Source organism: Osmerus mordax, chromosome 25 (genome assembly GCF_038355195.1).
Source record: "Osmerus mordax isolate fOsmMor3 chromosome 25, fOsmMor3.pri, whole genome shotgun sequence".
Taxonomy (NCBI): domain Eukaryota; kingdom Metazoa; phylum Chordata; class Actinopteri; order Osmeriformes; family Osmeridae; genus Osmerus; species Osmerus mordax.
This window is the reverse complement of record NC_090074.1, coordinates 10,414,703-10,440,075: the sequence shown is the minus strand read 5'-3', so window position 1 is coordinate 10,440,075 and position 25,373 is coordinate 10,414,703. Positions and strand designations below refer to the sequence as shown.

At 46.4% G+C, this 25,373-nt stretch overlaps 1 protein-coding gene and 15 non-coding genes across 17 annotated transcripts; all 16 read left to right on the top strand.

Moving 5' to 3' along the window:
* The first annotated feature begins 38 nt into the window (after nt 1-38).
* Nucleotides 39-110, top strand: trnap-ugg (transfer RNA proline (anticodon UGG)). Its single transcript has one exon. It is a non-coding gene; the product is annotated as a tRNA-Pro (tRNA).
* A 620-nt stretch (nt 111-730) lies between these two features.
* On the top strand, nt 731-802 carry trnap-agg (transfer RNA proline (anticodon AGG)). The gene has a single exon. It is a non-coding gene; the product is annotated as a tRNA-Pro (tRNA).
* Nucleotides 803-2,215: 1,413 nt separating this feature from the next.
* trnap-ugg (transfer RNA proline (anticodon UGG)) lies at nt 2,216-2,287 on the top strand. The gene has a single exon. It is a non-coding gene; the product is annotated as a tRNA-Pro (tRNA).
* A 277-nt stretch (nt 2,288-2,564) lies between these two features.
* trnap-ugg (transfer RNA proline (anticodon UGG)) lies at nt 2,565-2,636 on the top strand. The gene has a single exon. It is a non-coding gene; the product is annotated as a tRNA-Pro (tRNA).
* A 271-nt stretch (nt 2,637-2,907) lies between these two features.
* On the top strand, nt 2,908-2,979 carry trnap-agg (transfer RNA proline (anticodon AGG)). Its single transcript has one exon. It is a non-coding gene; the product is annotated as a tRNA-Pro (tRNA).
* Nucleotides 2,980-4,392: 1,413 nt separating this feature from the next.
* trnap-ugg (transfer RNA proline (anticodon UGG)) lies at nt 4,393-4,464 on the top strand. The gene has a single exon. It is a non-coding gene; the product is annotated as a tRNA-Pro (tRNA).
* A 953-nt stretch (nt 4,465-5,417) lies between these two features.
* Nucleotides 5,418-5,489, top strand: trnap-agg (transfer RNA proline (anticodon AGG)). The gene has a single exon. It is a non-coding gene; the product is annotated as a tRNA-Pro (tRNA).
* A 273-nt stretch (nt 5,490-5,762) lies between these two features.
* On the top strand, nt 5,763-5,834 carry trnap-agg (transfer RNA proline (anticodon AGG)). Its single transcript has one exon. It is a non-coding gene; the product is annotated as a tRNA-Pro (tRNA).
* A 1,300-nt stretch (nt 5,835-7,134) lies between these two features.
* Nucleotides 7,135-7,206, top strand: trnap-agg (transfer RNA proline (anticodon AGG)). The gene has a single exon. It is a non-coding gene; the product is annotated as a tRNA-Pro (tRNA).
* A 273-nt stretch (nt 7,207-7,479) lies between these two features.
* On the top strand, nt 7,480-7,551 carry trnap-agg (transfer RNA proline (anticodon AGG)). The gene has a single exon. It is a non-coding gene; the product is annotated as a tRNA-Pro (tRNA).
* A 1,310-nt stretch (nt 7,552-8,861) lies between these two features.
* trnap-ugg (transfer RNA proline (anticodon UGG)) lies at nt 8,862-8,933 on the top strand. Its single transcript has one exon. It is a non-coding gene; the product is annotated as a tRNA-Pro (tRNA).
* Nucleotides 8,934-9,547: 614 nt separating this feature from the next.
* Nucleotides 9,548-9,619, top strand: trnap-agg (transfer RNA proline (anticodon AGG)). Its single transcript has one exon. It is a non-coding gene; the product is annotated as a tRNA-Pro (tRNA).
* Nucleotides 9,620-11,621: 2,002 nt separating this feature from the next.
* trnap-agg (transfer RNA proline (anticodon AGG)) lies at nt 11,622-11,693 on the top strand. The gene has a single exon. It is a non-coding gene; the product is annotated as a tRNA-Pro (tRNA).
* A 1,203-nt stretch (nt 11,694-12,896) lies between these two features.
* On the top strand, nt 12,897-12,968 carry trnap-agg (transfer RNA proline (anticodon AGG)). The gene has a single exon. It is a non-coding gene; the product is annotated as a tRNA-Pro (tRNA).
* A 1,209-nt stretch (nt 12,969-14,177) lies between these two features.
* On the top strand, nt 14,178-14,249 carry trnap-agg (transfer RNA proline (anticodon AGG)). Its single transcript has one exon. It is a non-coding gene; the product is annotated as a tRNA-Pro (tRNA).
* Nucleotides 14,250-18,441: 4,192 nt separating this feature from the next.
* Nucleotides 18,442-22,313, top strand: LOC136933244 (NLR family CARD domain-containing protein 3-like). Of its 2 annotated transcripts, XM_067228560.1 has the most exons (3): nt 18,442-18,524; nt 19,865-20,094; nt 20,209-22,013. In XM_067228560.1, the coding sequence occupies exons 1-3, from the start codon at nt 18,457-18,459 to the stop codon at nt 22,011-22,013; spliced, it is 2,103 nt and encodes a 700-aa protein (XP_067084661.1). In that variant the 5' UTR covers nt 18,442-18,456. The 2 variants fall into 2 exon arrangements, with proteins under 2 accessions (XP_067084661.1, XP_067084660.1); XM_067228559.1 differs by lacking the exons at nt 18,442-18,524; nt 19,865-20,094 and adding an exon at nt 22,148-22,313 and having other exon boundaries at nt 20,253-22,009.
* The last annotated feature ends 3,060 nt before the right edge of the window (nt 22,314-25,373 follow it).

Here is a 25,373-nt window from a genome sequence, read left to right as displayed (position 1 = left end):
GACAACAAATCGATCAATCGTAGCAGCAACTAGAACATGGCTCGTTGGTCTAGGGGTATGATTCTCGCTTTGGGTGCGAGAGGTCCCGGGTTCAAATCCCGGACGAGCCCTTTATAGTATGCTGTTGAAAGAGGTAACCTGGCAAAGAGGGCTCCTGTTCTATCCCCAAATCAGTCCTTTACCCAACGTAGATCGGCGTGATTTGCTGCGGAGGTTTCTCCAGCTCTTTTTGTCCAAGCATGTTTTGTGACAACAAATCGATCAAAGCAGCAACCAGAACATGGCTCGTTGGTCTAGGGGTATGATTCTCGCTTAGGGTGCAGGGAGCCTTTGTCTAAGCATGTTTTGTGACAACAAATCGATCAATCGTAGCAGCAACTAGAACATGGCTCGTTGGTCTAGGGGTATGATTCTCGCTTTGGGTGCAAGAGGTCCCGGGTTCAAATCCCGGACAAGCCCTTTACAGTATGCTGTAGAAGGAGGTAACCTGGCAAAGAGGGCTCCTGTTCTATTCCCAAATCAGTCCTTTACCCATCGTAGATCGGGGCGATTTGCTGCAGAAGTTTTTCTTTTTGTCTAAGCATGTTTTGTGACAACAAATCGATCAAAGCAGCAACCAGAGCACTGCTCGTTGGTCTCGTGGTATGAATCTCGCTTAGGGTGCAGGGAGCCTTTGTGTAAGCATGTTTTGTGACAACAAATCGATCAATCGAAGAAACAACTAGAAAGTGGCTCGTTGGTCTAGGGGTATGATTCTCGCTTAGGGTGCGAGAGGTCCCGGGTTCAAATCCCGGACGAGCCCCTTACAGTATGCTGTTGAAAGAGGTAACCTGGCAAAGAGGGCTCCTGTTCTATCCCCAAATCAGTCCTTTACCCAACGTAGATCGGCATGATTTGCTGCGGAAGTTTCTCCAGCTCTTTTTGTCCAAGCATGTTTTGTGACAACAAATCGATCAAAGCAGCAACCAGAACATGGCTCGTTGGTCTAGGGGTATGATTCTCGCTTAGGGTGCAGGGAGCCTTTGTCTAAGCATGTTTTGTGACAACAAATCGATCAAAGCAGCAACCAGAACATGGCTTGTTGGTCTAGGGGTATGATTCTCGCTTAGGGTGCAGGGAGCCTTTGTCTAAGCATGTTTTGTGACAACAAATCGATCAAAGCAGCAACCAGAACATGGCTCGTTGGTCTAGGGGTATGATTCTCGCTTAGGGTGCAGGGAGCCTTTGTCTAAGCATGTTTTGTGACAACAAATCGATCAATCGAAGCAGCAACTAGAACATGGCTTGTTGGTCTAGGGGTATGATTCTCGCTTAGGGTGCGAGAGGTCGGGGGTTCAAATCCAGGACGAGCCCATTACAGTATGCTGTTGAAGGAGGTAACTTGGCAAAGAGGGCTCCTGTTCTATTCACAAATCAGTCCTTTACCCAACGTAGATCGGGGTGATTTGCTGCGGAAGTTTCTCTATTTGTCTAAGCATGTTTTGTGGCAACAAATCGATCAATCGAAGCAGGAACTAGAACATGGCTCGTTGGTCTAGGGGTATGGTTCTCGGTTTGGGTGGGAGAGGTCCAAGGTTCAAATCCGTAACGAGCCTTTTACAGTATGCTGTAGAAGGAGGTAACCTGGCAAAGAGGGCTCCTGTTCTATTCCCAAATCATTCCTTTACCCATCGTAGATCGGGGCGATTTGCTGCTGAAGTTTTTCTTTTTGTCTAAGCATGTTTTGTGACAACAAATCGATCAAAGCAGCAACCAGAGCATGGCTCGTTGGTCTCGTGGTATGAATCTCGCTTAGGGTGCAGGGAACCTTTGTCTAAGCATGTTTTAAGACAACAAGGCGATCAATCGAAGCAGCAACTACAACATGGCTCGTTGGTCTAGGGGTATGATTCTCGCTTAGGGTGCGAGAGGTCCAGGGTTCAAATCCCGGACTAGCCCCTAATAGTATGCTGTTGAAAGAGGTAACCTGGCAAAGAGGGCTCCTGTTCTATCCCCAAATCAGTCCTTTACCCAACGTAGATCGGCGTGATTTGCTGCGGAGGTTTCTCCAGCTCTTTTTGTCCAAGCATGTTTTGTGACAACAAATCGATCAAAGCAGCAACCAGAACATGGCTCGTTGGTCTAGGGGTATGATTCTCGCTTAGGGTGCAGGGAGCCTTTGTCTAAGCATGTTTTGTGACAACAAATCGATCAATCGTAGCAGCAACTAGAACATGGCTCGTTGGTCTAGGGGTATGATTCTCGCTTTGGGTGCGAGAGGTCCCGGGTTCAAATCCCGGACGAGCCCTTTATAGTATGCTGTTGAAAGAGGTAACCTGGCAAAGAGGGCTCCTGTTCTATCCCCAAATCAGTCCTTTACCCAACGTAGATCGGCGTGATTTGCTGCGGAGGTTTCTCCAGCTCTTTTTGTCCAAGCATGTTTTGTGACAACAAATCGATCAAAGCAGCAACCAGAACATGGCTCGTTGGTCTAGGGGTATGATTCTCGCTTAGGGTGCAGGGAGCCTTTGTCTAAGCATGTTTTGTGACAACAAATCGATCAATCGTAGCAGCAACTAGAACATGGCTCGTTGGTCTAGGGGTATGATTCTCGCTTTGGGTGCAAGAGGTCCCGGGTTCAAATCCCGGACGAGCCCTTTACAGTATGCTGTAGAAGGAGGTAACCTGGCAAAGAGGGCTCCTGTTCTATTCCCAAATCAGTCCTTTACCCATCGTAGATCGGGGCGATTTGCTGCAGAAGTTTTTCTTTTTGTCTAAGCATGTTTTGTGACAACAAATCGATCAAAGCAGCAACCAGAGCATGGCTCGTTGGTCTCGTGGTATGAATCTCGCTTAGGGTGCAGGGAGCCTTTGTGTAAGCATGTTTTGTGACAACAAATCGATCAATCGAAGAAACAACTAGAAAGTGGCTCGTTGGTCTAGGGGTATGATTCTCGCTTAGGGTGCGAGAGGTCCCGGGTTCAAATCCCGGACGAGCCCCTTACAGTATGCTGTTGAAAGAGGTAACCTGGCAAAGAGGGCTCCTGTTCTATCCCCAAATCAGTCCTTTACCCAACGTAGATCGGCATGATTTGCTGCGGAAGTTTCTCCAGCTCTTTTTGTCCAAGCATGTTTTGTGACAACAAATCGATCAAAGCAGCAACCAGAACATGGCTCGTTGGTCTAGGGGTATGATTCTCGCTTAGGGTGCAGGGAGCCTTTGTCTAAGCATGTTTTGTGACAACAAATCGATCAAAGCAGCAACCAGAACATGGCTTGTTGGTCTAGGGGTATGATTCTCGCTTAGGGTGCAGGGAGCCTTTGTCTAAGCATGTTTTGTGACAACAAATCGATCAAAGCAGCAACCAGAACATGGCTCGTTGGTCTAGGGGTATGATTCTCGCTTAGGGTGCAGGGAGCCTTTGTCTAAGCATGTTTTGTGACAACAAATCGATCAATCGAAGCAGCAACTAGAACATGGCTTGTTGGTCTAGGGGTATGATTCTCGCTTAGGGTGCGAGAGGTCGGGGGTTCAAATCCAGGACGAGCCCATTACAGTATGCTGTTGAAGGAGGTAACTTGGCAAAGAGGGCTCCTGTTCTATTCACAAATCAGTCCTTTACCCAACGTAGATCGGGGTGATTTGCTGCGGAAGTTTCTCTATTTGTCTAAGCATGTTTTGTGGCAACAAATCGATCAATCGAAGCAGGAACTAGAACATGGCTCGTTGGTCTAGGGGTATGGTTCTCGGTTTGGGTGGGAGAGGTCCAAGGTTCAAATCCGTAACGAGCCTTTTACAGTATGCTGTAGAAGGAGGTAACCTGGCAAAGAGGGCTCCTGTTCTATTCCCAAATCATTCCTTTACCCATCGTAGATCGGGGCGATTTGCTGCAGAAGTTTTTCTTTTTGTCTAAGCATGTTTTGTGACAACAAATCGATCAAAGCAGCAACCAGAGCATGGCTCGTTGGTCTCGTGGTATGAATCTCGCTTAGGGTGCAGGGAACCTTTGTCTAAGCATGTTTTAAGACAACAAGGCGATCAATCGAAGCAGCAACTACAACATGGCTCGTTGGTCTAGGGGTATGATTCTCGCTTAGGGTGCGAGAGGTCCAGGGTTCAAATCCCGGACTAGCCCCTAATAGTATGCTGTTGAAAGAGGTAACCTGGCAAAGAGGGCTCCTGTTCTATCCCCAAATCAGTCCTTTACCCAACGTAGATCGGCGTGATTTGCTGCGGAGGTTTCTCCAGCTCTTTTTGTCCAAGCATGTTTTGTGACAACAAATCGATCAAAGCAGCAACCAGAACATGGCTCGTTGGTCTAGGGGTATGATTCTCGCTTAGGGTGCAGGGAGCCTTTGTCTAAGCATGTTTTGTGACAACAAATCGATCAATCGTAGCAGCAACTAGAACATGGCTCGTTGGTCTAGGGGTATGATTCTCGCTTTGGGTGCAAGAGGTCCCGGGTTCAAATCCCGGACGAGCCCTTTACAGTATGCTGTAGAAGGAGGTAACCTGAAAAAGAGGGCTCCTGTTCTATTCCCAAATCAGTCCTTTACCCATTGTAGATCGGGGCGATTTGCTGCAGAAGTTTTTCTTTTTGTCTAAGCATGTTTTATGACGACTAATCGATCAAAGCAGCAACCAGAGCATGGCTCGTTGGTCTCGTGGTATGAATCTCGCTTAGGGTGCAGGGAGCCTTTGTGTAAGCATGTTTTGTGACAACAAATCGATCAATCGAAGAAACAACTAGAAAGTGGCTCGTTGGTCTAGGGGTATGATTCTTGCTTTGGGTGCGAGAGGTCCAGGGTTCAAATCCCGAACGAACCCTTTACAGTATTCTGTAGAAGGAGGTAACCTGGCAAAGAGGGCTCCTGTTCTATTCCCAAATCAGTCCTTTACCCATCGTAGATCGGGGCGCTTTGCTGCAGAAGTTTTTCTTTTTGTCTAAGCATGTTTTGTGACAACAAATCGATCAAAGCAGCAACCAGAGCATGGCTCGTTGGTCTCGTGGTATGAATCTCGCTTAGGGTGCAGAGAACCTTTGTCTAAGCATGTTTTGTGACAACAAGGCGATCAATCGAAGCAGCAACTACAACATGGCTCGCTGGTCTAGGGGTATGATTCTCGCTTTGGGTGTGAGAGGTCCCGGGTTCAAATCCCGGATGAGCCCTTTACAGTATGCTGTAGAAGGAGGTAACCTGGCAAAGAGGGCTCCTGTTCTATTCCCAAATCAGTCCTTTACCCATCGTAGATCGGGGCGATTTGCTGCAGAAGTTTTTCTTTTTGTCTAAGCATGTTTTGTGACAACAAATCGATCAAAGCAGCAACCAGAACATGGCTCGTTGGTCTAGGGGTATGATTCTCGCTTAGGGTGCAGGGAGCCTTTGTCTAAGCATGTTTTGTGACAACAAATCGATCAAAGCAGCAACCAGAACATGGCTTGTTGGTCTAGGGGTATGATTCTCGCTTAGGGTGCGAGAGGTCCAGGGTTCAAATCCCGGACGAGCCCATTACAGTATGCTGGTGAAGGAGGTAACATGGCAAAGAGGGCTCCTGTTCTATTCACAAATCAGTCCTTTACCCAACGTAGATCGGGGTGATTTGCTGCGGAAGTTTCTCCAGCTCTTTTTGTCCAAGCATGTTTTGTGACAACAAATCGATCAAAGCAGCAACCAGAACATGGCTCGTTGGTCTAGAGGTATGATTCTCGCTTAGGGTGCAGGGAGCCTTTGTGTAAGCATGTTTTGTGACAACAAATCGATCAAAGCAACAAGCAGAACATGGCTTGTTGGTCTAGGGGTATGATTCTCGCTTAGGGTGCGAGAGGTCCCGGGTTCAAATCCCGGACGAGCCCTTTACAGTATGCTGTTGAAAGAGGTAACCTGGCAAAGAGGACTCCTGTTCTATCCCCAAATCAGTCCTTTACCCAACGTAGATCGGGGTGATTTGCTGCGGAAGTTTCTCTATTTGTCAAAGCATGTTTTGTGGCAACAAATCGATCAAAGCAGCAACCAGAACATGGCTCGTTGGTCTAGGGGTATGATTCTCGCTTAGGGTGCAGGGAGCCTTTGTCTAAGCATGTTTTGTGACAACAAATCGATCAAAGCAGCAACCAGAACATGGCTTGTTGGTCTAGGGGTATGATTCTCGCTTAGGGTGCAGGGAGCCTTTGTCTAAGCATGTTTTGGGACAACAAATCAATCAATCGAAGCAGCAACTAGAACATGGCTTGTTGGTCTAGGGGTATGATTCTCGCTTTGGGTGCGAGAGGTCCTGGGTTCAAATTCCCGGACGAGCCCATTACAGTATGCTGGTGAAGGAGGTAACCTGGCAAAGAGGGCTCCTGTTCTATTCACAAATCAGTCCTTTACCCAACGTAGATCGGGGTGATTTGCTGCAGAAGTTTTTCATTTGTCTAAGCATGTTTTGTGACAACAAATCGATCAATCGTAGCAGCAACTAGAACATGGCTCGTTGGTCTAGGGATATGATTCTCGCTTTGGGTGCGAGAGGTCCCGGGTTCAAATCCCGGACGAGCCCTTTACAGTATGCTGTAGAAGGAGGTAACCTGAAAAAGAGGGCTCCTGTTCTATTCCCAAATCAGTCCTTTACCCATCGTAGATCGGGGCTATTTGCTGCAGAAGTTTTTCTTTTTGTCTAAGCATGTTTTGTGACGACTAATCGATCAAAGCAGCAACCAGAGCATGGCTCGTTGGTCTCGTGGTATGAATCTCGCTTAGGGTGCAGGGAGCCTTTGTGTAAGCATGTTTTGTGACAACAAATCGATCAATCGAAGAAACAACTAGAAAGTGGCTCGTTGGTCTAGGGGTATGATTCTCGCTTAGGGTGCAGGGAGCCTTTGTCTAAGCATGTTTTGTGACAACAAATCGATCAAAGCAGCAACCAGAACATGGCATGTTGGTCTAGGGGTATGATTCTCGCTTAGGGTGCGAGAGGTCCTGGGTTCAAATCCCGGACGAGCCCATTACAGTATGCTGGTGAAGGAGGTAACATGGCAAAGAGGGCTCCTGTTCTATTCACAAATCAGTCCTTTACCCAACGTAGATCGGGGTGATTTGCTGCGGAAATTTCTCTATTTGTCTAAGCATGTTTTGTGGCAACAAATCGATCAATCGAAGCAGCACCTACAACATGGCTCGTTGGTCTAGGGGTATGATTCTCGCTTAGGGTGCGAGAGGTCCCGGGTTCAAATCCCGGACGAGCCCCTTACAGTATGCTGTTGAAAGAGGTAACCTGGCAAAGAGGGCTCCTGTTCTATCCCCAAATCAGTCCTTTACCCAACGTAGATCGGCGTGATTTGCTGCGGAGGTTTCTCCAGCTCTTTTTGTCCAAGCATGTTTGGTGACAACAAATCGATCAAAGCAGCAACCAGAACATGGCTCGTTGGTCTAGGGGTATGATTCTCGCTTAGGGTGCAGGGAGCCTTTGTCTAAGCATGTTTTGTGACAACAAATCGATCAAAGAAACAACTAGAAAGTGGCTCGTTGGTCTAAGGGTATGATTCTCGCTTAGGGTGCGAGAGGTCCCGGGTTCAAATCCCGGACGAGCCCCTTACAGTATGCTGTTGAAAGAGGTAACCTGGCAAAGAGGGCTCCTGTTCTATCCCCAAATCAGTCCTTTACCCATCGTAGATCGGGGCGATTTGCTGCAGAAGTTTTTCTTTTTGTCTAAGCATGTTTTGTGACAACAAATCGATCAAAGCAGCAACCAGAACATGGCTTGTTGGTCTAGTGGTATGAATCTCGCTTAGGGTGCAGGGAACCTTTGTCTAAGCATGTTTTGTGACAACAAATCGATCAATCGAAGCAGCAACTACAACATGGCTCGTTGGTCTAGGGGTATGATTCTCGCTTAGGGTGCAGGGAGCCTTTGTCTAAGCATGTTTTGTGACAACAAATCGATCAATCGAAGCAGCAACCAGAACATGGCTCGTTGGTCTAGGGGTATGATTCTCGCTTAGGGTGCGAGAGGTCCTGGGTTCAAATCCAGGACGAGCCCATTACAGTATGCTGTTGAAGGAGGTAACTTGGCAAAGAGGGCTCCTGTTCTATTCACAAATCAGTCCTTTACCCAACGTAGATCGGGGTGATTTGCTGCGGAAGTTTCTCTATTTGTCTAAGCATGTTTTGTGGCAACAAATCGATCAATCGAAGCAGGAACTAGAACATGGCTCGTTGGTCTAGGGGTATGGTTCTCGGTTTGGGTGGGAGAGGTCCAAGGTTCAAATCCGTAACGAGCCTTTTACAGTATGCTGTAGAAGGAGGTAACCTGGCAAAGAGGGCTCCTGTTCTATTCCCAAATCAGTCCTTTACCCATCGTAGATCGGGGCGATTTGCTGCAGAAGTTTTTCTTTTTGTCTAAGCATGTTTTGTGACAACAAATCGATCAAAGCAGCAACCAGAGCATGGCTCGTTGGTCTCGTGGTATGAATCTCGCTTAGGGTGCAGGGAACCTTTGTCTAAGCATGTTTTAAGACAACAAGGCGATCAATCGAAGCAGCAACTACAACATGGCTCGTTGGTCTAGGGGTATGATTCTCGCTTAGGGTGCGAGAGGTCCAGGGTTCAAATCCCGAACTAGCCCCTTATAGTATGCTGTTGAAAGAGGTAACCTGGCAAAGAGGGCTCCTGTTCTATCCCCAAATCAGTCCTTTACCCAACGTAGATCGGCGTGATTTGCTGCGGAGGTTTCTCCAGCTCTTTTTGTCCAAGCATGTTTTGTGACAACAAATCGATCAAAGCAGCAACCAGAACATGGCTCGTTGGTCTAGGGGTATGATTCTCGCTTAGGGTGCAGGGAGCCTTTGTCTAAGCATGTTTTGTGACAACAAATCGATCAATCGTAGCAGCAACTAGAACATGGCTCGTTGGTCTAGGGGTATGATTCTCGCTTTGGGTGCAAGAGGTCCCGGGTTCAAATCCCGGACGAGCCCTTTACAGTATGCTGTAGAAGGAGGTAACCTGAAAAAGAGGGCTCCTGTTCTATTCCCAAATCAGTCCTTTACCCATCGTAGATCGGGGCGATTTGCTGCAGAAGTTTTTCTTTTTGTCTAAGCATGTTTTATGACGACTAATCGATCAAAGCAGCAACCAGAGCATGGCTCGTTGGTCTCGTGGTATGAATCTCGCTTAGGGTGCAGGGAGCCTTTGTGTAAGCATGTTTTGTGACAACAAATCGATCAATCGAAGAAACAACTAGAAAGTGGCTCGTTGGTCTAGGGGTATGATTCTCGCTTAGGGTGCAGGGAGCCTTTGTCTAAGCATGTTTTGTGACAACAAATCGATCAAAGCAGCAACCAGAACATGGCATGTTGGTCTAGGGGTATGATTCTCGCTTAGGGTGCGAGAGGTCCTGGGTTCAAATCCCGGACGAGCCCATTACAGTATGCTGGTGAAGGAGGTAACATGGCAAAGAGGGCTCCTGTTCTATTCACAAATCAGTCCTTTACCCAACGTAGATCGGGGTGATTTGCTGCGGAAATTTCTCTATTTGTCTAAGCATGTTTTGTGGCAACAAATCGATCAATCGAAGCAGCACCTACAACATGGCTCGTTGGTCTAGGGGTATGATTCTCGCTTAGGGTGCGAGAGGTCCCGGGTTCAAATCCCAGACGAGCCCCTTACAGTATGCTGTTGAAAGAGGTAACCTGGCAAAGAGGGCTCCTGTTCTATCCCCAAATCAGTCCTTTACCCAACGTAGATCGGCGTGATTTGCTGCGGAGGTTTCTCCAGCTCTTTTTGTCCAAGCATGTTTGGTGACAACAAATCGATCAAAGCAGCAACCAGAACATGGCTCGTTGGTCTAGGGGTATGATTCTCGCTTAGGGTGCAGGGAGCCTTTGTCTAAGCATGTTTTGTGACAACAAATCGATCAATCAAAGAAACAACTAGAAAGTGGCTCGTTGGTCTAAGGGTATGATTCTCCCTTAGGGTGCGAGAGGTCCCGGGTTCAAATCCCGGACGAGCCCCTTACAGTATGCTGTTGAAAGAGGTAACCTGGCAAAGAGGGCTCCTGTTCTATCCCCAAATCAGTCCTTTACCCATCGTAGATCGGGGCGATTTGCTGCAGAAGTTTTTCTTTTTGTCTAAGCATGTTTTGTGACAACAAATCGATCAAAGCAGCAACCAGAACATGGCTTGTTGGTCTAGTGGTATGAATCTCGCTTAGGGTGCAGGGAACCTTTGTCTAAGCATGTTTTGTGACAACAAATCGATCAATCGAAGCAGCAACTACAACATGGCTCGTTGGTCTAGGGGTATGATTCTCGCTTAGGGTGCAGGGAGCCTTTGTCTAAGCATGTTTTGTGACAACAAATCGATCAATCGAAGCAGCAACCAGAACATGGCTCGTTGGTCTAGGGGTATGATTCTCGCTTAGGGTGCGAGAGGTCCTGGGTTCAAATCCAGGACGAGCCCATTACAGTATGCTGTTGAAGGAGGTAACTTGGCAAAGAGGGCTCCTGTTCTATTCACAAATCAGTCCTTTACCCAACGTAGATCGGGGTGATTTGCTGCGGAAGTTTCTCTATTTGTCTAAGCATGTTTTGTGGCAACAAATCGATCAATCGAAGCAGGAACTAGAACATGGCTCGTTGGTCTAGGGGTATGGTTCTCGGTTTGGGTGGGAGAGGTCCAAGGTTCAAATCCGTAACGAGCCGTTTACAGTATGCTGTAGAAGGAGGTAACCTGGCAAAGAGGGCTCCTGTTCTATTCCCAAATCAGTCCTTTACCCATCGTAGATCGGGGCGATTTGCTGCAGAAGTTTTTCTTTTTGTCTAAGCATGTTTTGTGACAACAAATCGATCAAAGCAGCAACCAGAGCATGGCTCGTTGGTCTCGTGGTATGAATCTCGCTTAGGGTGCAGGGAACCTTTGTCTAAGCATGTTTTAAGACAACAAGGCGATCAATCGAAGCAGCAACTACAACATGGCTCGTTGGTCTAGGGGTATGATTCTCGCTTAGGGTGCGAGAGGTCCAGGGTTCAAATCCCGAACTAGCCCCTTATAGTATGCTGTTGAAAGAGGTAACCTGGCAAAGAGGGCTCCTGTTCTATCCCCAAATCAGTCCTTTACCCAACGTAGATCGGCGTGATTTGCTGCGGAGGTTTCTCCAGCTCTTTTTGTCCAAGCATGTTTTGTGACAACAAATCGATCAAAGCAGCAACCAGAACATGGCTCGTTGGTCTAGGGGTATGATTCTCGCTTAGGGTGCAGGGAGCCTTTGTCTAAGCATGTTTTGTGACAACAAATCGATCAATCGTAGCAGCAACTAGAACATGGCTCGTTGGTCTAAGGGTATGATTCTCGCTTTGGGTGCGAGAGGTCCCGGTTTCAAATCCCGGACGAGCCCTTTATAGTATGCTGTTGAAAGAGGTAACCTGGCAAAGAGGGCTCCTGTTCTATCCCCAAATCAGTCCTTTACCCATCGTAGATCGGGGCGATTTGCTGCAGAAGTTTTTCTTTTTGTCTAAGCATGTTTTGTGACGACAAATCGATCAAAGCAGCAACCAGAGCATGGCTCGTTGGTCTCGTGGTATGAATCTCGCTTAGGGTGCAGGGAGCCTTTGTGTAAGCATGTTTTGTGACAACAAATCGATCAATCGAAGAAACAACTAGAAAGTGGCTCGTTGGTCTAGGGGTATGATTCTCGCTTAGGGTGCGAGAGGTCCCGGGTTCAAATCCCGGACGAGCCCATTACAGTATGCTGTAGAAGGAGCTAACCTTGCAAAGAGGGCTCCTGTTCTATTCCCAAATCAGTCCTTTACCCAACGTAGATCGGGGTGATTTGCTGCGGAAGTTTCTCTATTTGTCAAAGCATGTTTTGTGGCAACAAATTGATCAATCGAAGCAGGAACTAGAACATGGCTCGTTGGTCTAGGGGTATGGTTCTCGATTTGGGTGGGAGAGGTCCAAGGTTCAAATCCGGGACGAGCATTTTACAGTATGCTGTAGAAGGAGGTAACCTGGCAAGGTGGGCTCCTCTTCTAATCCCAGATCAGTCCTTTACCCAACGTAGATCGGGGTGATTTGCTGCGGAAGTTTCTCTTTTTGTCTAAACATGTTTTGTGACAACAAATCGATCAAAGCAGAAACCAGAACATGGCTCGTTGGTCTAGGGGTATGATTCTCGCTTAGGGTGCAGGGAGCCTTTGTCTAAGCATGTTTTGTGACAACAAATCGATCAATCGTAGCAGCAACTAGAACATGGCTCGTTGGTCTAGGGATATGATTCTCGCTTTGGGTGCGAGAGGTCCCGGGTTCAAATCCCGGACGAGCCCTTTACAGTATGCTGTAGAAGGAGGTAACCTGAAAAAGAGGGCTCCTGTTCTATTCCCAAATCAGTCCTTTACCCATCGTAGATCGGGGCTATTTGCTGCAGAAGTTTTTCTTTTTGTCTAAGCATGTTTTGTGACGACTAATCGATCAAAGCAGCAACCAGAGCATGGCTCGTTGGTCTCGTGGTATGAATCTCGCTTAGGGTGCAGGGAGCCTTTGTGTAAGCATGTTTTGTGACAACAAATCGATCAATCGAAGAAACAACTAGAAAGTGGCTCGTTGGTCTAGGGGTATGATTCTCGCTTAGGGTGCGAGATCCCGGGTTCAAATCCCGGACGAGCCCCTAACAGTATGCTGTTGAAAGAGGTAACCTGGCAAAGAGGGCTCCTGTTCTATCCCCAAATCAGTCCTTTACCCAACGTAGATCGGCGTGATTTGCTGCGGAAGTTTCTCCAGCTCTTTTTGTCCAAGCATGTTTTGTGACAACAAATTGATCAAAGCAGCAACCAGAACATGGCTCGTTGGTCTAGGGGTATGATTCTCGCTTAGGGTGCAGGGAGCCTTTGTGTAAGCATGTTTTGTGACAACAAATCGATCAATCGAAGAATCAACTAGAAAGTGGCTCGTTGGTCTAGGGGTATGATTCTCGCTTAGGGTGCGAGAGGTCCCGGGTTCAAATCCCGGACGAGCCCCTTAGAGTATGCTGTTGAAAGAGGTAACATGGCAAAGAGGGCTCCTGTTCTATTCACAAATCAGTCCTTTTCCCAACATAGATCGGGGTGATTTGCTGCGGAAGTTTCTCTATTTGTCTAAGCATGTTTTGTGACAACAAATTGATCAATCGAAGCAGGAACTAGAACATGGCTCGTTGGTCTAGGGGTATGGTTCTCGGTTTGGGTGGGAGAGGTCCAAGGTTCAAATCCGGGACGAGCCTTTTACAGTATGCTGTAGAAGGAGGTAACCTGGCAAGGTGGGCTCCTGTTCTAATCCCAGATCAGTCCTTTACCCAACGTAGATCGGGGTGATTTGCTGCGGAAGTTTCTCTTTTTGTCTAAGCATGTATTGTGACAACAAATCGATCAAAGCAGCTACCAGAACATGGCTCGTTGGTCTAGGGGTATGATTCTCGCTTATGGTGCAGGGAGCCTTTGTCTAAGCATGTTTTGTGACAACAAATCGATCAATCGAAGCAGCAACCAGAACATGGCTCGTTGGTCTAGGGGTATGAATCTCGCTTTGGGTGCGAGAGGTCCCGGGTTCAAATCCCGGACGAGCCCCTTACAGTATGCTGTTGAAAGAGGTAACTTGGCAAAGAGGGCTCCTGTTCTATCCCCAAATCAGTCCTTTACCCAACGTAGATCGGCGTGATTTGCTGCGGAAGTTTCTCCAGCTCTTATTGTCCAAGCATGTTTTGTGACAACAAATCGATCAAAGCAGCAACCAGAACATGGCTCGTTGGTCTAGGGGTATGATTCTCGCTTAGGGTGCAGGGAGCCTTTGTCTAAGCATGTTTTGTGACAACAAATCGATCAATCGAAGAAACAACTAGAAAGTGGCTCGTTGGTCTAGGGGTATGATTCTCGCTTAGGGTGCGAGATCCCGGGTTCAAATCCCGGACGAGCCCCTAACAGTATGCTGTTGAAAGAGGTAACCTGGCAAAGAGGGCTCCTGTTCTATCCCCAAATCAGTCCTTTACCCAACGTAGATCGGCGTGATTTGCTGCGGAAGTTTCTCCAGCTCTTTTTGTCCAAGCATGTTTTGTGACAACAAATTGATCAAAGCAGCAACCAGAACATGGCTCGTTGGTCTAGGGGTATGATTCTCGCTTAGGGTGCAGGGAGCCTTTGTGTAAGCATGTTTTGTGACAACAAATCGATCAATCGAAGAATCAACTAGAAAGTGGCTCGTTGGTCTAGGGGTATGATTCTCGCTTAGGGTGCGAGAGGTCCCGGGTTCAAATCCCGGACGAGCCCCTTAGAGTATGCTGTTGAAAGAGGTAACATGGCAAAGAGGGCTCCTGTTCTATTCACAAATCAGTCCTTTTCCCAACGTAGATCGGGGTGATTTGCTGCGGAAGTTTCTCTATTTGTCTAAGCATGTTTTGTGACAACAAATTGATCAATCGAAGCAGGAACTAGAACATGGCTCGTTGGTCTAGGGGTATGGTTCTCGGTTTGGGTGGTAGAGGTCCAAGGTTCAAATCCGGGACGAGCCTTTTACAGTATGCTGTAGAAGGAGGTAACCTGGCAAGGTGGGCTCCTGTTCTAATCCCAGATCAGTCCTTTACCCAACGTAGATCGGGGTGATTTGCTGCGGAAGTTTCTCTTTTTGTCTAAGCATGTATTGTGACAACAAATCGATCAAAGCAGCTACCAGAACATGGCTCGTTGGTCTAGGGGTATGATTCTCGCTTATGGTGCAGGGAGCCTTTGTCTAAGCATGTTTTGTGACAACAAATCGATCAATCGAAGCAGCAACCAGAACATGGCTCGTTGGTCTAGGGGTATGAATCTCGCTTTGGGTGCGAGAGGTCCCGGGTTCAAATCCCGGACGAGCCCTTTACAGTATGCTGTAGAAGGAGGTAACCTGGCAAAGAGGGCTCCTGTTCTATTCCCAAATCAGTCCTTTACCCATCGTAGATCGGGGCGATTTGCTGCAGAAGTTTTTCTTTTTGTCTAAGCATGTTTTGTGACAACAAATCGATCAAAGCAGCAACCAGAGCATGGCTCGTTGGTCTCGTGGTATGAATCTCGCTTAGGGTGCAGGGAGCCTTTATGTAAGCATGTTTTGTGACAACAAATCGATCAATCGAAGAAACAACTAGAAAGTGGCTCGTTGGTCTAGGGGTATGATTCTCGCCTAGGGTGCGAGAGGTCCCGGGTTCAAATCGCGGACGAGCCCCTTAGAGTATGCTGTTGAAAGAGGTAACCTGGCAAAGAGGGCTCCTGTTCTATCCCCAAATCAGTCCTTTACCCAACGTAGATCGGCGTGATTTGCTGCGGAAGTTTCTCCAGCTCTTTTTGTCCAAGCATGTTTAGTGACAACAAATCGATCAAAGCAGCAACCAGAACATGGCTCGTTGGTCTAGGGGTATGATTCTCGCTTAGGGTGCAGGGAGCCTTTGTCTAAGCATGTTTTGTGACAACAAATTAATCAATCAAAGCAGCAACCAGAACATGGCTCGTTGGTCTAGGGGTATGATTCTCGCTTTAAATGGGAGAGGTCCCAGGTTCAAATACTGGTAAAGCCCTTTACAGTAGGTTGTTTTAAGGAGGTTATTTATTGAAGAGGGCTCCTGTTCTAATCCCAAATCAGTACTTTACCCAACGTCGATCGGCGTGATTTGCTGCAGAAGTTTCTCTTTTTGTCTAAGCATGTTTTGTGTCAACAAATCGATCAAAGCAGTATTCAGAACCTGGCTTGTTGGTCTAGGGGTATGATTCTCGCTTTGGGTGCGAGAGTTCCCGGGTCCAAATCCCGGACAAGCCCTTTACAGTAGGTTGTTGAAGGAGGTTATGTAGTGAAGAGGGCTCCTGTTCTAATCCCAGATCAGCACTTTACCCAACGTCGATCGGGGTGATTTGCTGCAGAAGTGTCTCCAGCTCATTTTGTCTACGCATTTTTTAAGACAACAAATCGATCAAAGCAGCAACCAAAACTTGGCTCGTTGGTCTCGTGGTATGATTCTCGCTTATGGTGCAGGGTGCCTTTGTTTAAGCATGTTTTGTGACAACAAATCGATCAAAGCAGCAACTAGAACATGGCTTGTTGGTCTAGGGCAGGGGTCTCAAACTCAACTTACCTGGGGGCCGCTGGAGGTAGAGTCTGGGTCGCATCCAATATTTCACAAAAAAAGGGTTTCAAGTATTCAAACAAAAGTACAACTGATCCAATCTTTATTTCAATTACAGTTCAGAACATGAACGATTCTTCAGAACATAAACAGGTTCTTCCGAACATGAACGGTTCTTCAGAACATGGCTCCTCTTGCTTACTCCTTGCTGCCAGAGACCTGGCAGCGCTTCCTCTCACACAGTTGTGCCACATTTGGCTTGAGGGAGGAAGCCATTGAGACCCTCAGTATGGCTTGAAGATGCTCATCAGTAAGTTTGGACCTGTACTTTTACTTATTAAAGTTCATGGTGGAAAAGAGCTTTTCACACAGATATGTGCTCCCAAAAAGGCACATGGTCCGCTTGAACATCCTGGAAAGCTCAGGGAAGGTGGGGGGCAATTCTCTAAAAAATTGTCCAAGCTTGTCTGCTTTTCCACTCACCTCCCTGAACTTGGCTTTGAGTTCAGAATTGCACTGCAGGTTAATGAGCTCCATTTGAAGCACAGGAGAAGCATCTTGCACATCGAAGGAGAAGGGGTCCGCAAAAATTTGAAAAGTGGCTCTGTGTGTCTTGAAGTCTGCAAACCTGTGATCAAATTCCTCCTGTAGCTTTACAATGGCATCAGCATACTTCTCACCACTGAAATGGTGTGCCCACATCCATGAGTGCCTTGCATGCTGGGAAATGGCAGAGGTTTGTCTGAGAGAGCTGGGCTTTCCATAGCACAAGTTTTGTGGAGAATGCTCTGATGTTGTCGTAGGCAGCACTGACAAGCTGCCCCTGGCCTTGTAACTTCTTGTTCAGTACATTCAGCTCCTGTGTGATGTCAACAAGAAAAGCTAAGTCCATGAGCCATTTGGGATCACTTAGCACAGGAACAGCCATCCCATTCTTCTCCATGAAGGCTTTCACTTCTGCTCTCAACTCAAAAAACCTCTTCAAGACGTTTCCCCTGCTGAGCCAACGTACCTCGGTGAAGTAGAGCACATCCTCATATGCTGACTATTTCCTCCAAAAAGGCACGGAACTGCCGATGCTTTAAGCCCCTGGATCTGATGTGGTTGATGCATTTCACAACAACAGACATCACATTGTCAAACGTCAGGCATTTGCTGCAAAGGGCCTGCTGATGGATAATGCAGTGCAGAGCAATGGCCTCCTCCACACCCTCCTCTTCCAGTTTTCTTTGAACAAGTGCCACCAGTCCATTTCTCCTCCCTGTCATTGATGGCGCTCCGTCGGTTGTTATTCCAGCAAACCTCTTCCATGGTAAACCGGCATCCACAATGGTATCACACAGCTGACGGAATATCTCCTGAGCGGTGGTCTGGCCATGCATTGGAATCACTGTGAGCAACTCCTCCATCACTTCAAAATTGTCGTCAACACCACGGACATACATTGCGAGCTGCGCAGTGTCAGTGATGTCTGTGCTCTCATCAAGAGCGACTGAGTATGCACGGAAATGTTTGGTTTTCTCACGCAGTTGATCGTAAATGTTACCTGACAGGTCAGAAATGCCCTCTGCCACTGTGTTGGCTGAAAGGTTGATGTTGCTAAACTGACCCCTTTTTCCGGACAGACTATACTTGCAGCCTGTAACATGCACTTTTTGATGAACTTGCCTTCTTTGAATGGCTTTCCCGCCTTAGCAATCATCTCACTCACCACGTAGCTAGCTTCGACTGCCTCATCACTCTCTTTTCTTGCCTTCTTGAAAAAATCTTGTTGCTTCAGTGGACATTTTTTAAGATTGGCGACCCGGTCCTCTCTCATCTCCCTGGTATTTTGCATACTCCTCATGTCTAGTTGAGTAATGGCGTCTAATGTTGTATTCCTTGTGCACCACAACTTTTTCTGTGCATATAAGACACGTCGGGGTGCCCCTGTGCTCAACAAAAAAATATTCTGTCTCCCACTTTCCCTGAAATTGTCTGTGCTCGTCGCCAACTTTTCTCTTCACGGCAGGTTTTGAGAAAGACATGACTGGAAACGAAATTGAATGAATGAAAACGCGCGGGCCACACTAACACTAAACTGTGTTAGTGAGTCAGGTGGCTGAGCGGTGAGGGAATCGGGCTAGTAATCCGAAGGTTGCCAGTTCGATTCCCGGTCATGCCAACTGACGTTGTGTCCTTGGGCAAGGCACTTCACCCTACTTGCCTCGGGGGTATGTCCCTGTACTTACTGTAAGTCGCTCTGGATAAGAGCGTCTGCTAAATGACTAAATGTAAATGGATGCATGGTTGGGTTTGATAAGCTACATTTTTACTCTATAGCTGCTGTATGTGTTTACAGGATCAAGCATCAGAGACCAGCCTCACCTGTACCCAGCTGTGTGTCCATGAAGAGTGACTGGTCTATGGAAACCCCATTAAACTTCAGAAAAGGGGATCTTACCACTGAATCAGGGTAGGAACTAAAGTCTGCTGCAGCCATGTTCACAATTATCAATATTTTTCAGGAAATATTTTCCTTTCTGTAAAAAGTTGTGTGGAGGGAGATGGCAGCTTTGAAATTACCTGTCTGTGTGCGTTTATACGTGCGTGTTATGCAAGCTAAAAGAATACTGTTGTACAACATATCGACAGAAAGAAGGAACCCCCCAAATGATGTCAAACAGGCTGACCATTACTCAAACAGGCTGACCATTACTTAAACAGGCTCACCATTACTTAAACATGCTGACCATTACTTAAACAGGCTGACCATTACTTAAACATGCTGACCATTACTCAAACAGGCTGACCATTACTTAAACATGCTGACCATTACTCAAACAGGCTGACCATTACTTAAACATGCTGACCATTACTCAAACAGGCTGACCATTACTTAAACATGCTGACCATTACTTAAACAGGCTGACCATTACTCAAACAGGCTGACCATTACTTAAACATGCTGACCATTACTCAAACATGCTGACCGTTCCCTTTATTCCGATTGTAAAGATTGTTTACTTAGCAAGTAAGCTAAACAGATGTCAAACTCCATATTGTGTTGGAACCAGGGTCAAACTCCATATTCTAACTTTCCACTCCAAACTGAAGAAGTCGTGTTCCACTCCAAGACGCACGCACGCACACACACACGAGAACTTTAGGATGAAAGGAGACTGACAGTTCCTCAGACATCAGACAACTTTGTATCACCATAGATTCAATCTTTCTTGACTCCATAGTCTCTGTGCACTACTTGAGAAAAGATTTTCCTGACAGTGTGAGGCCCACCCCACCAGAATACGTATTTGTAAAAGAACAGTGTGATGTTTATCACAACCTTGAACCTGGAGACATACCATCCTGTAGGTTTATATTCCAACCCTGCTATTGAGAGATACCCTCTTGTAGGTTACACTCCAACCCTGCTCCTGAAGAGATACATTTACATTTAATCATTTAGCAGACGCTCTTATCCAGAGCGACTTACAGTAAGTACAGGGGCATTCCCCCCGAGGCAAGTAGGGTGAAGTGCCTTGCCCAAGGACACAACGTCATTTGGCACAGCCGGGAATCGACCCGGTAACCTTCAGATTACTAGCCCGACGCCCTAACCTCTCAGCCACCTGACTCACTACTCAGATACTCTCCTGTAGACACAAACACCATCTCTAACTAACCTGAATGTGAGTTTATAACACAGACGTCCCCTCCTAGTGGAAGCCTTCAGTTAAACCAGTTCAGCTGTGCTGTGTATTTGTGTCTCTGTGTGTGAGAGACTGGTGTTCATATGGGATCATGTCTCTGCAGTAAGAGGAGCAGAGCTGTCCTGGCAGAGGACAAGTCCAGGTGTGGGGTGTGTGAGCAGGTGCTGAGGGATCCAGTCTCCCCCCCCTGTGGACACAGGGTCTGCAGAGCCTGCATCTCTTCATCCTGGCAGCAGCCTGGTCCATCAGCAGACCACACCTGCCCACAGTGTGGAAAGAGTCCCAGAACACAAACTGGACTGCTGCCACCTGGACAACAGGACACTGACACCAGTACGAGCTTCACTTCATCTTTACACAACATTGTTTACATCTCTGGTCATTTCAGTACTTTGTTGTGACTGTTAGTATTAATGTAAAGATAATGAACTCATTGTTCTTCCATAGTTGCGAGTCGACTCCAAAAATTGCTAGGGACTCATAAAGCCACGATGAAGAGAAAGTTTGAACATGTGATTGAAGGCATTATGACATCAGATAATGCCATCCTCCTCACCAGTATCTACACTGAGCTGTACATCACAGAGGGAGACAGTGAAGGGGTTAATAATGAACATGAGGTCTGGCAGCTTGAGACGGCATCCAGGATACGAATCACACACGACACGCCCATCAACTGCAATGACATCTTCCAGCTCCTACCTGGCCAAGAGAGACTGGTCAGGACTGTGCTGACGAAGGGCATCGCTGGCATCGGAAAAACCGTCTCTGTGCAGAAGTTCCTCCTAGACTGGGCTGAAGGGAAGGCAAATCACGAGGTGGATGTGATGTTTGTGCTTCCTTTCCGGGAGCTGAATCTGATCAAAGATGTCCGGTACAGTCTCCTTCAACTGCTGAGAGATTTCCACCCAGAACTTCACATGGAGGATGGAGAGATCCTCGCTGTCTCTAAAGCCATTTTCATCTTTGATGGTCTGGATGAGAGCCGACTCCCTCTAGACTTCAGAAGAAACCAGAGCTGGTGTGATGTCACTGAGTCCACCTCAGTGGATGTGCTGCTGACCAACCTGATCAGAGGAAACCTGCTTCCCTCTGCTCTCATCTGGATCACCACTCGACCTGCAGCAGCCAATCAGATCCCTTCTGAGTGTTTTGACCTGGTGACAGAGGTACGAGGGTTCAGTGATGCTCAGAAGGAGGACTACATCATGAAGAGATGCAGTGATGAGATCCTGGCCAGGAGAATCATCTCACACATCAAGACATCAAGGACCCTCTACATCATGTGCCACATTCCAGTCTTCTCGAGCATGTGTGTGACAGTCCTGGAGCACATGCTGAGAACAGATAGCACAGGAGAGATGCCCCAGACCCTGACTGAGATGTACACACACTTCCTGCTCATTCAGACCAAGATGAAGAACCAGAAGTTTCAAGAAGGGAACGGGACCGATGAAGAGGAGCTCTTGAGGTCCGACCAGGAAGTTCTCCTGAAGCTGGGGAAGCTGGCGTTTGAACATCTGGAGAAAGGCAACCTGCTGTTCTACCAGGAAGACCTGGAAGAGTGCGGCCTCCATGTCCAAGAGGCATCGGTGTACTCTGGAGTGTGCACGGCCATCTTCAAAGAAGAGTCTGTGCTTTTTCAGAGGGTGGTGTACTGCTTTGTGCACATGAGCATTCAGGAGTTTCTCTCGGCAGTCTACATGTTACATTGTTACGCAACCAACAACATGGAAGCACTGAGGCCATTCCTACGAGGGAATGCTGACGCTATACCTGAGAATCTATCTTTGGAAGACCTGCTGAAGGGGGCAGTAGACAAAGCTTTGCGGAGTAAGAATGGACACCTGGACCTCTTTGTCCGCTTCCTCCACGGCCTCTCACTGGAGTCCAATCAAAAGCTGTTAGGAGGCCTGCTGACTCAGACCCAGAGGAGTCCAGAGAGCCTGCAGAAGACAATCAAATCCCTCAAGGTGATGCAGAAGAAGAACATCTCCCCAGAGAGGTGCATCAATCTCTTCCACTGCTTGATGGAAATGAAAGACCATTCAGTACAGCAGGAGATCCAAGCATACTTGAAGGAGAAGAAATCATCCAAGGCCCTGTCTGTAACCCACTGCTCAGCACTGGCCTACATGCTACAGATGTCAGAGGAGGTTCTGGATGAGTTTGACCTGCAGAAATACAACACATCAGAGGAGGGGCGCAGAAGGCTGCTCCCAGCTGTGAAGATCTGCAGAAAAGCTGTGTAAGTAGTGATGTAAACATGCCATTTACATGTCAACTATACACATTTAGTCAAATGCACACACTTTACACACGTCTTATGTTAAACATGTCTTTGTGAAGGCCATACAGTTGTTTCATGGTTATTATGTAACAACAGACTCTGTGGATGTAAACTCACTGATGCATCATGGGAAGTGGTGTTCTCAGCCCTCACCTCAAACCCCTCCCATCTGAGAGAGCTGGACCTGAGGAACTCTGGCCTGCAGGATCCAGGAGTGAAGCTGCTCTCTGTTGCAGTGGAGAATCCAAACTGCAAACTGTGAGGTCTGTATTCATTCATTTATTATGTTTCAATGATTTAATTAAGAATGAACACGCATCACATTTCCTGTAATAATATGACATGATTTACTCCCTCTTAATTCTAATAAGTGTGTAAGTTTATAAGATGATGAACTCAGCAAACTCTCTGGATGAATAAAGTACTTGTTTATACAGCTTTCATTGTTCATTTTAGCCACTAGAGGGAGCAGTGAGCTGCAGTTGTGGATAGTATGTCCAGAAATAAAGCCAAGTCACTCATTTAGTGTCAGAATGTTATGTCTACAAAATTATTTTAGATATACTATAACTTTAGCTAGCTTGCAAATCCTGAGGATAGCCTACTGTAGCAGACCAACAGACAAGGGTGTTTTGACCCTCGGGAGTTGCCGTAGGCTTAACCCTTACCTTTAGCTCTACAAAAAAAATGTGGTCTTTCTTTTTTGAAAGACCACATTTTCATAGCCATTGGGTCTTATTGTATTTCCTTGCAATGCCATTAGATACTAAATGTGTATATAGATCTGGCTATAAGGCCATGAACTCCTTCCACCAGCCAACTTTCCTGGAAGCAAATCTCCTTGTTTCATTTGACTGGATATATCAACTTTGAAGTAAGTAAATTCCATGAAATATTTTTTTTGGTGATTGTTAGAATATGTAGTTCATGTAAATACTAAATTATTGTGGAATTCATGCATCACATTTGATTTTCAGCTTGTTTTGTCTTGGTTGTAATTTTACAACGTTGGGTCAAAATGGTAGCTAAAATAGCAATTGCACCTTGCACTCTACATGGAGACATTACACTTTTCGAATGTTCAGATACAGGATAAATACTTACAGAAATATAATGTATTTGATGATTCACATCATCAAATACATTATTATATCAGACAACAGTCATTCGAGTGATGAGGAGGTGGTTGAAAATGTTGAGGAAGTGAAAAAACAGAATCAGAGACCCACTGATTGTCCAACTAATGATGATGGTAAGGACATCGAGCAAACTAACACAAGTCAACCAAACCACAACATATGCGCTGTCAATTGGTATGACAACAGAGCAGTCACACTTGTGTCATCCTTTGCTGGCATTGATCCTGTGCAAAAGATTCAACGCTGGAACAAAGCCACCAAATCTTACATTGAAGTTGAGAGACCTCATATTTTGGGTGCAGACAACAAATACATGGGCGGTGTAGATTTGATGGACACATTTGGAGCCAAATACAAGTTCCTCATGAAATTGCACCGCTGATACAGTTACATCTTCTGGCACACTATTATCATTGCTGTGATCAACGCCTGTCTCCTCTACAAACGGGACTGTAAGGCTCTCAATATTCCCAAGACAAAGATGTTGAACAGGAGACTGTTTCAGGCGCAACTAGCTTCCTCTCTCATCCTGACAAACACAGCTGTCAACACACCAAGGAGAGGGCGGCCCTCTTCAGCCAGTGGGAGCCCTTTGACGTCGATAACTGTGACACCTCAGAGACCTGTGACTGCTCAGAAGAGACCATCCTCAGGTAATGGGGGTCCACCAAATGGGGTCCCAGCCAAGTATGTGAACCACAAACGGATGTGCGCAGGGACATGGTTGCACATTTCCGGTGAAGACAACGAGAGGACGCTGCAGACACTGCATGAAAGGATATTCTAATACGCTCTGCAGAAAGTGCAATCTCCGTCTCTGCTTTTCAGAGGAAAGGAACTGCTTTTGGGACTACCATTGCACGTGAACAATGGACCCCGGGGTCTTTGAAGTTTTCATTCTATTTATCCAGTTTTCTGATTCATCAAAATATGACTGTTGGGTGATTATTATTAATGAAATGTACTGTTATAGTGCTATGTAAGCAATTCACACTCCAAATGAACCATTAACATAATACGCTCCTGTTCAAGTGTTGAGTTAAGCAATAAGCCCCGCGAGTCCGTGTTTTGCGCTGATTTTAGAACAGGTAAGGGGAGTTGTTTGTGACTAACAACTCCCCTTACCTGTTCTAAAATCAGCGCAAAACACGGACTCGCGGGGCTTATTGCTTTTCTAAAACTGTTACTACAAATATTTGATATGGTTTCATAAATAAAGACAATTACATTTAAGAAACAAAATAGTTTAATAATAAACCGTCATTCTTCCGCCACTACAAAGTATAGTTCCTACATAAATCGTTGCCACAGATTGAAAACAGCGGACCCACATCGTCTGCTTTATAGTGCCGGCTTAATTCCTTGCCTCGATTTCAGCCTGTCTTCTCTGCTTGCTAGGTCTTTTTAAACTCTCCTCTATTCTGTCAGTCTCCCACCACTCTTCAAACGTACAGCCCACCCATCAGTTTTAGAACATTAAATTAGCTGCACGCAGCTAATTGCAGCTAATTGCAGCAAAAGTGGCTTGAGACAAAGCCACTTTTTTGTTCTATAACCGGACTATAACCGCTTCGAAGTATAAGCCGCACTAGGAAACTGTAAAATCGGAGTACAAGCTGTGGCTTATTTTCCGAAAATTACGGTATTGTGACTGGCCTCACAATGGGATGGGAAACTCAGGTTCAGACATCTCCAATGTTCAGCTAATGGCAACAGTTTAAACAAAGTTAGTCTGAATGTAATCAACATGACTTATTATTTCAAATTCTAAAGATATTGCCCGAAGTTGTTATAAATTGCTCAAGTTCCATAGTGACCATAAGACCTGTTTCAAGTTAGTGCTGCTGTTTGTAATCCTGTAATGATCCTTCTAGGTTGCCAGGCTGTCATCTCACAGAGGAAGGCTGGGCTTCTCTGGCTTCAGCTCTGAAATCAAACCTCTCCCCTCTGAGAGATCAGGATCTGAGCAACAGTGACCTGAGGGACTCAGACATGAAGCTGCTCTCTGCTGTACTGGAGGATCCAATCTGCAAACTGGAAAATGTATTCTTAATTCTTGAATTAAGAATAAATAAAAATCACATTTCCTATAGTGAGACTAGGTGATTTGCTCCCTCTTAATTCTAATAAGTGTGTAAGTTTATAAGATGATGAACTCTACAGATTCTTTGGATGAATAAAGT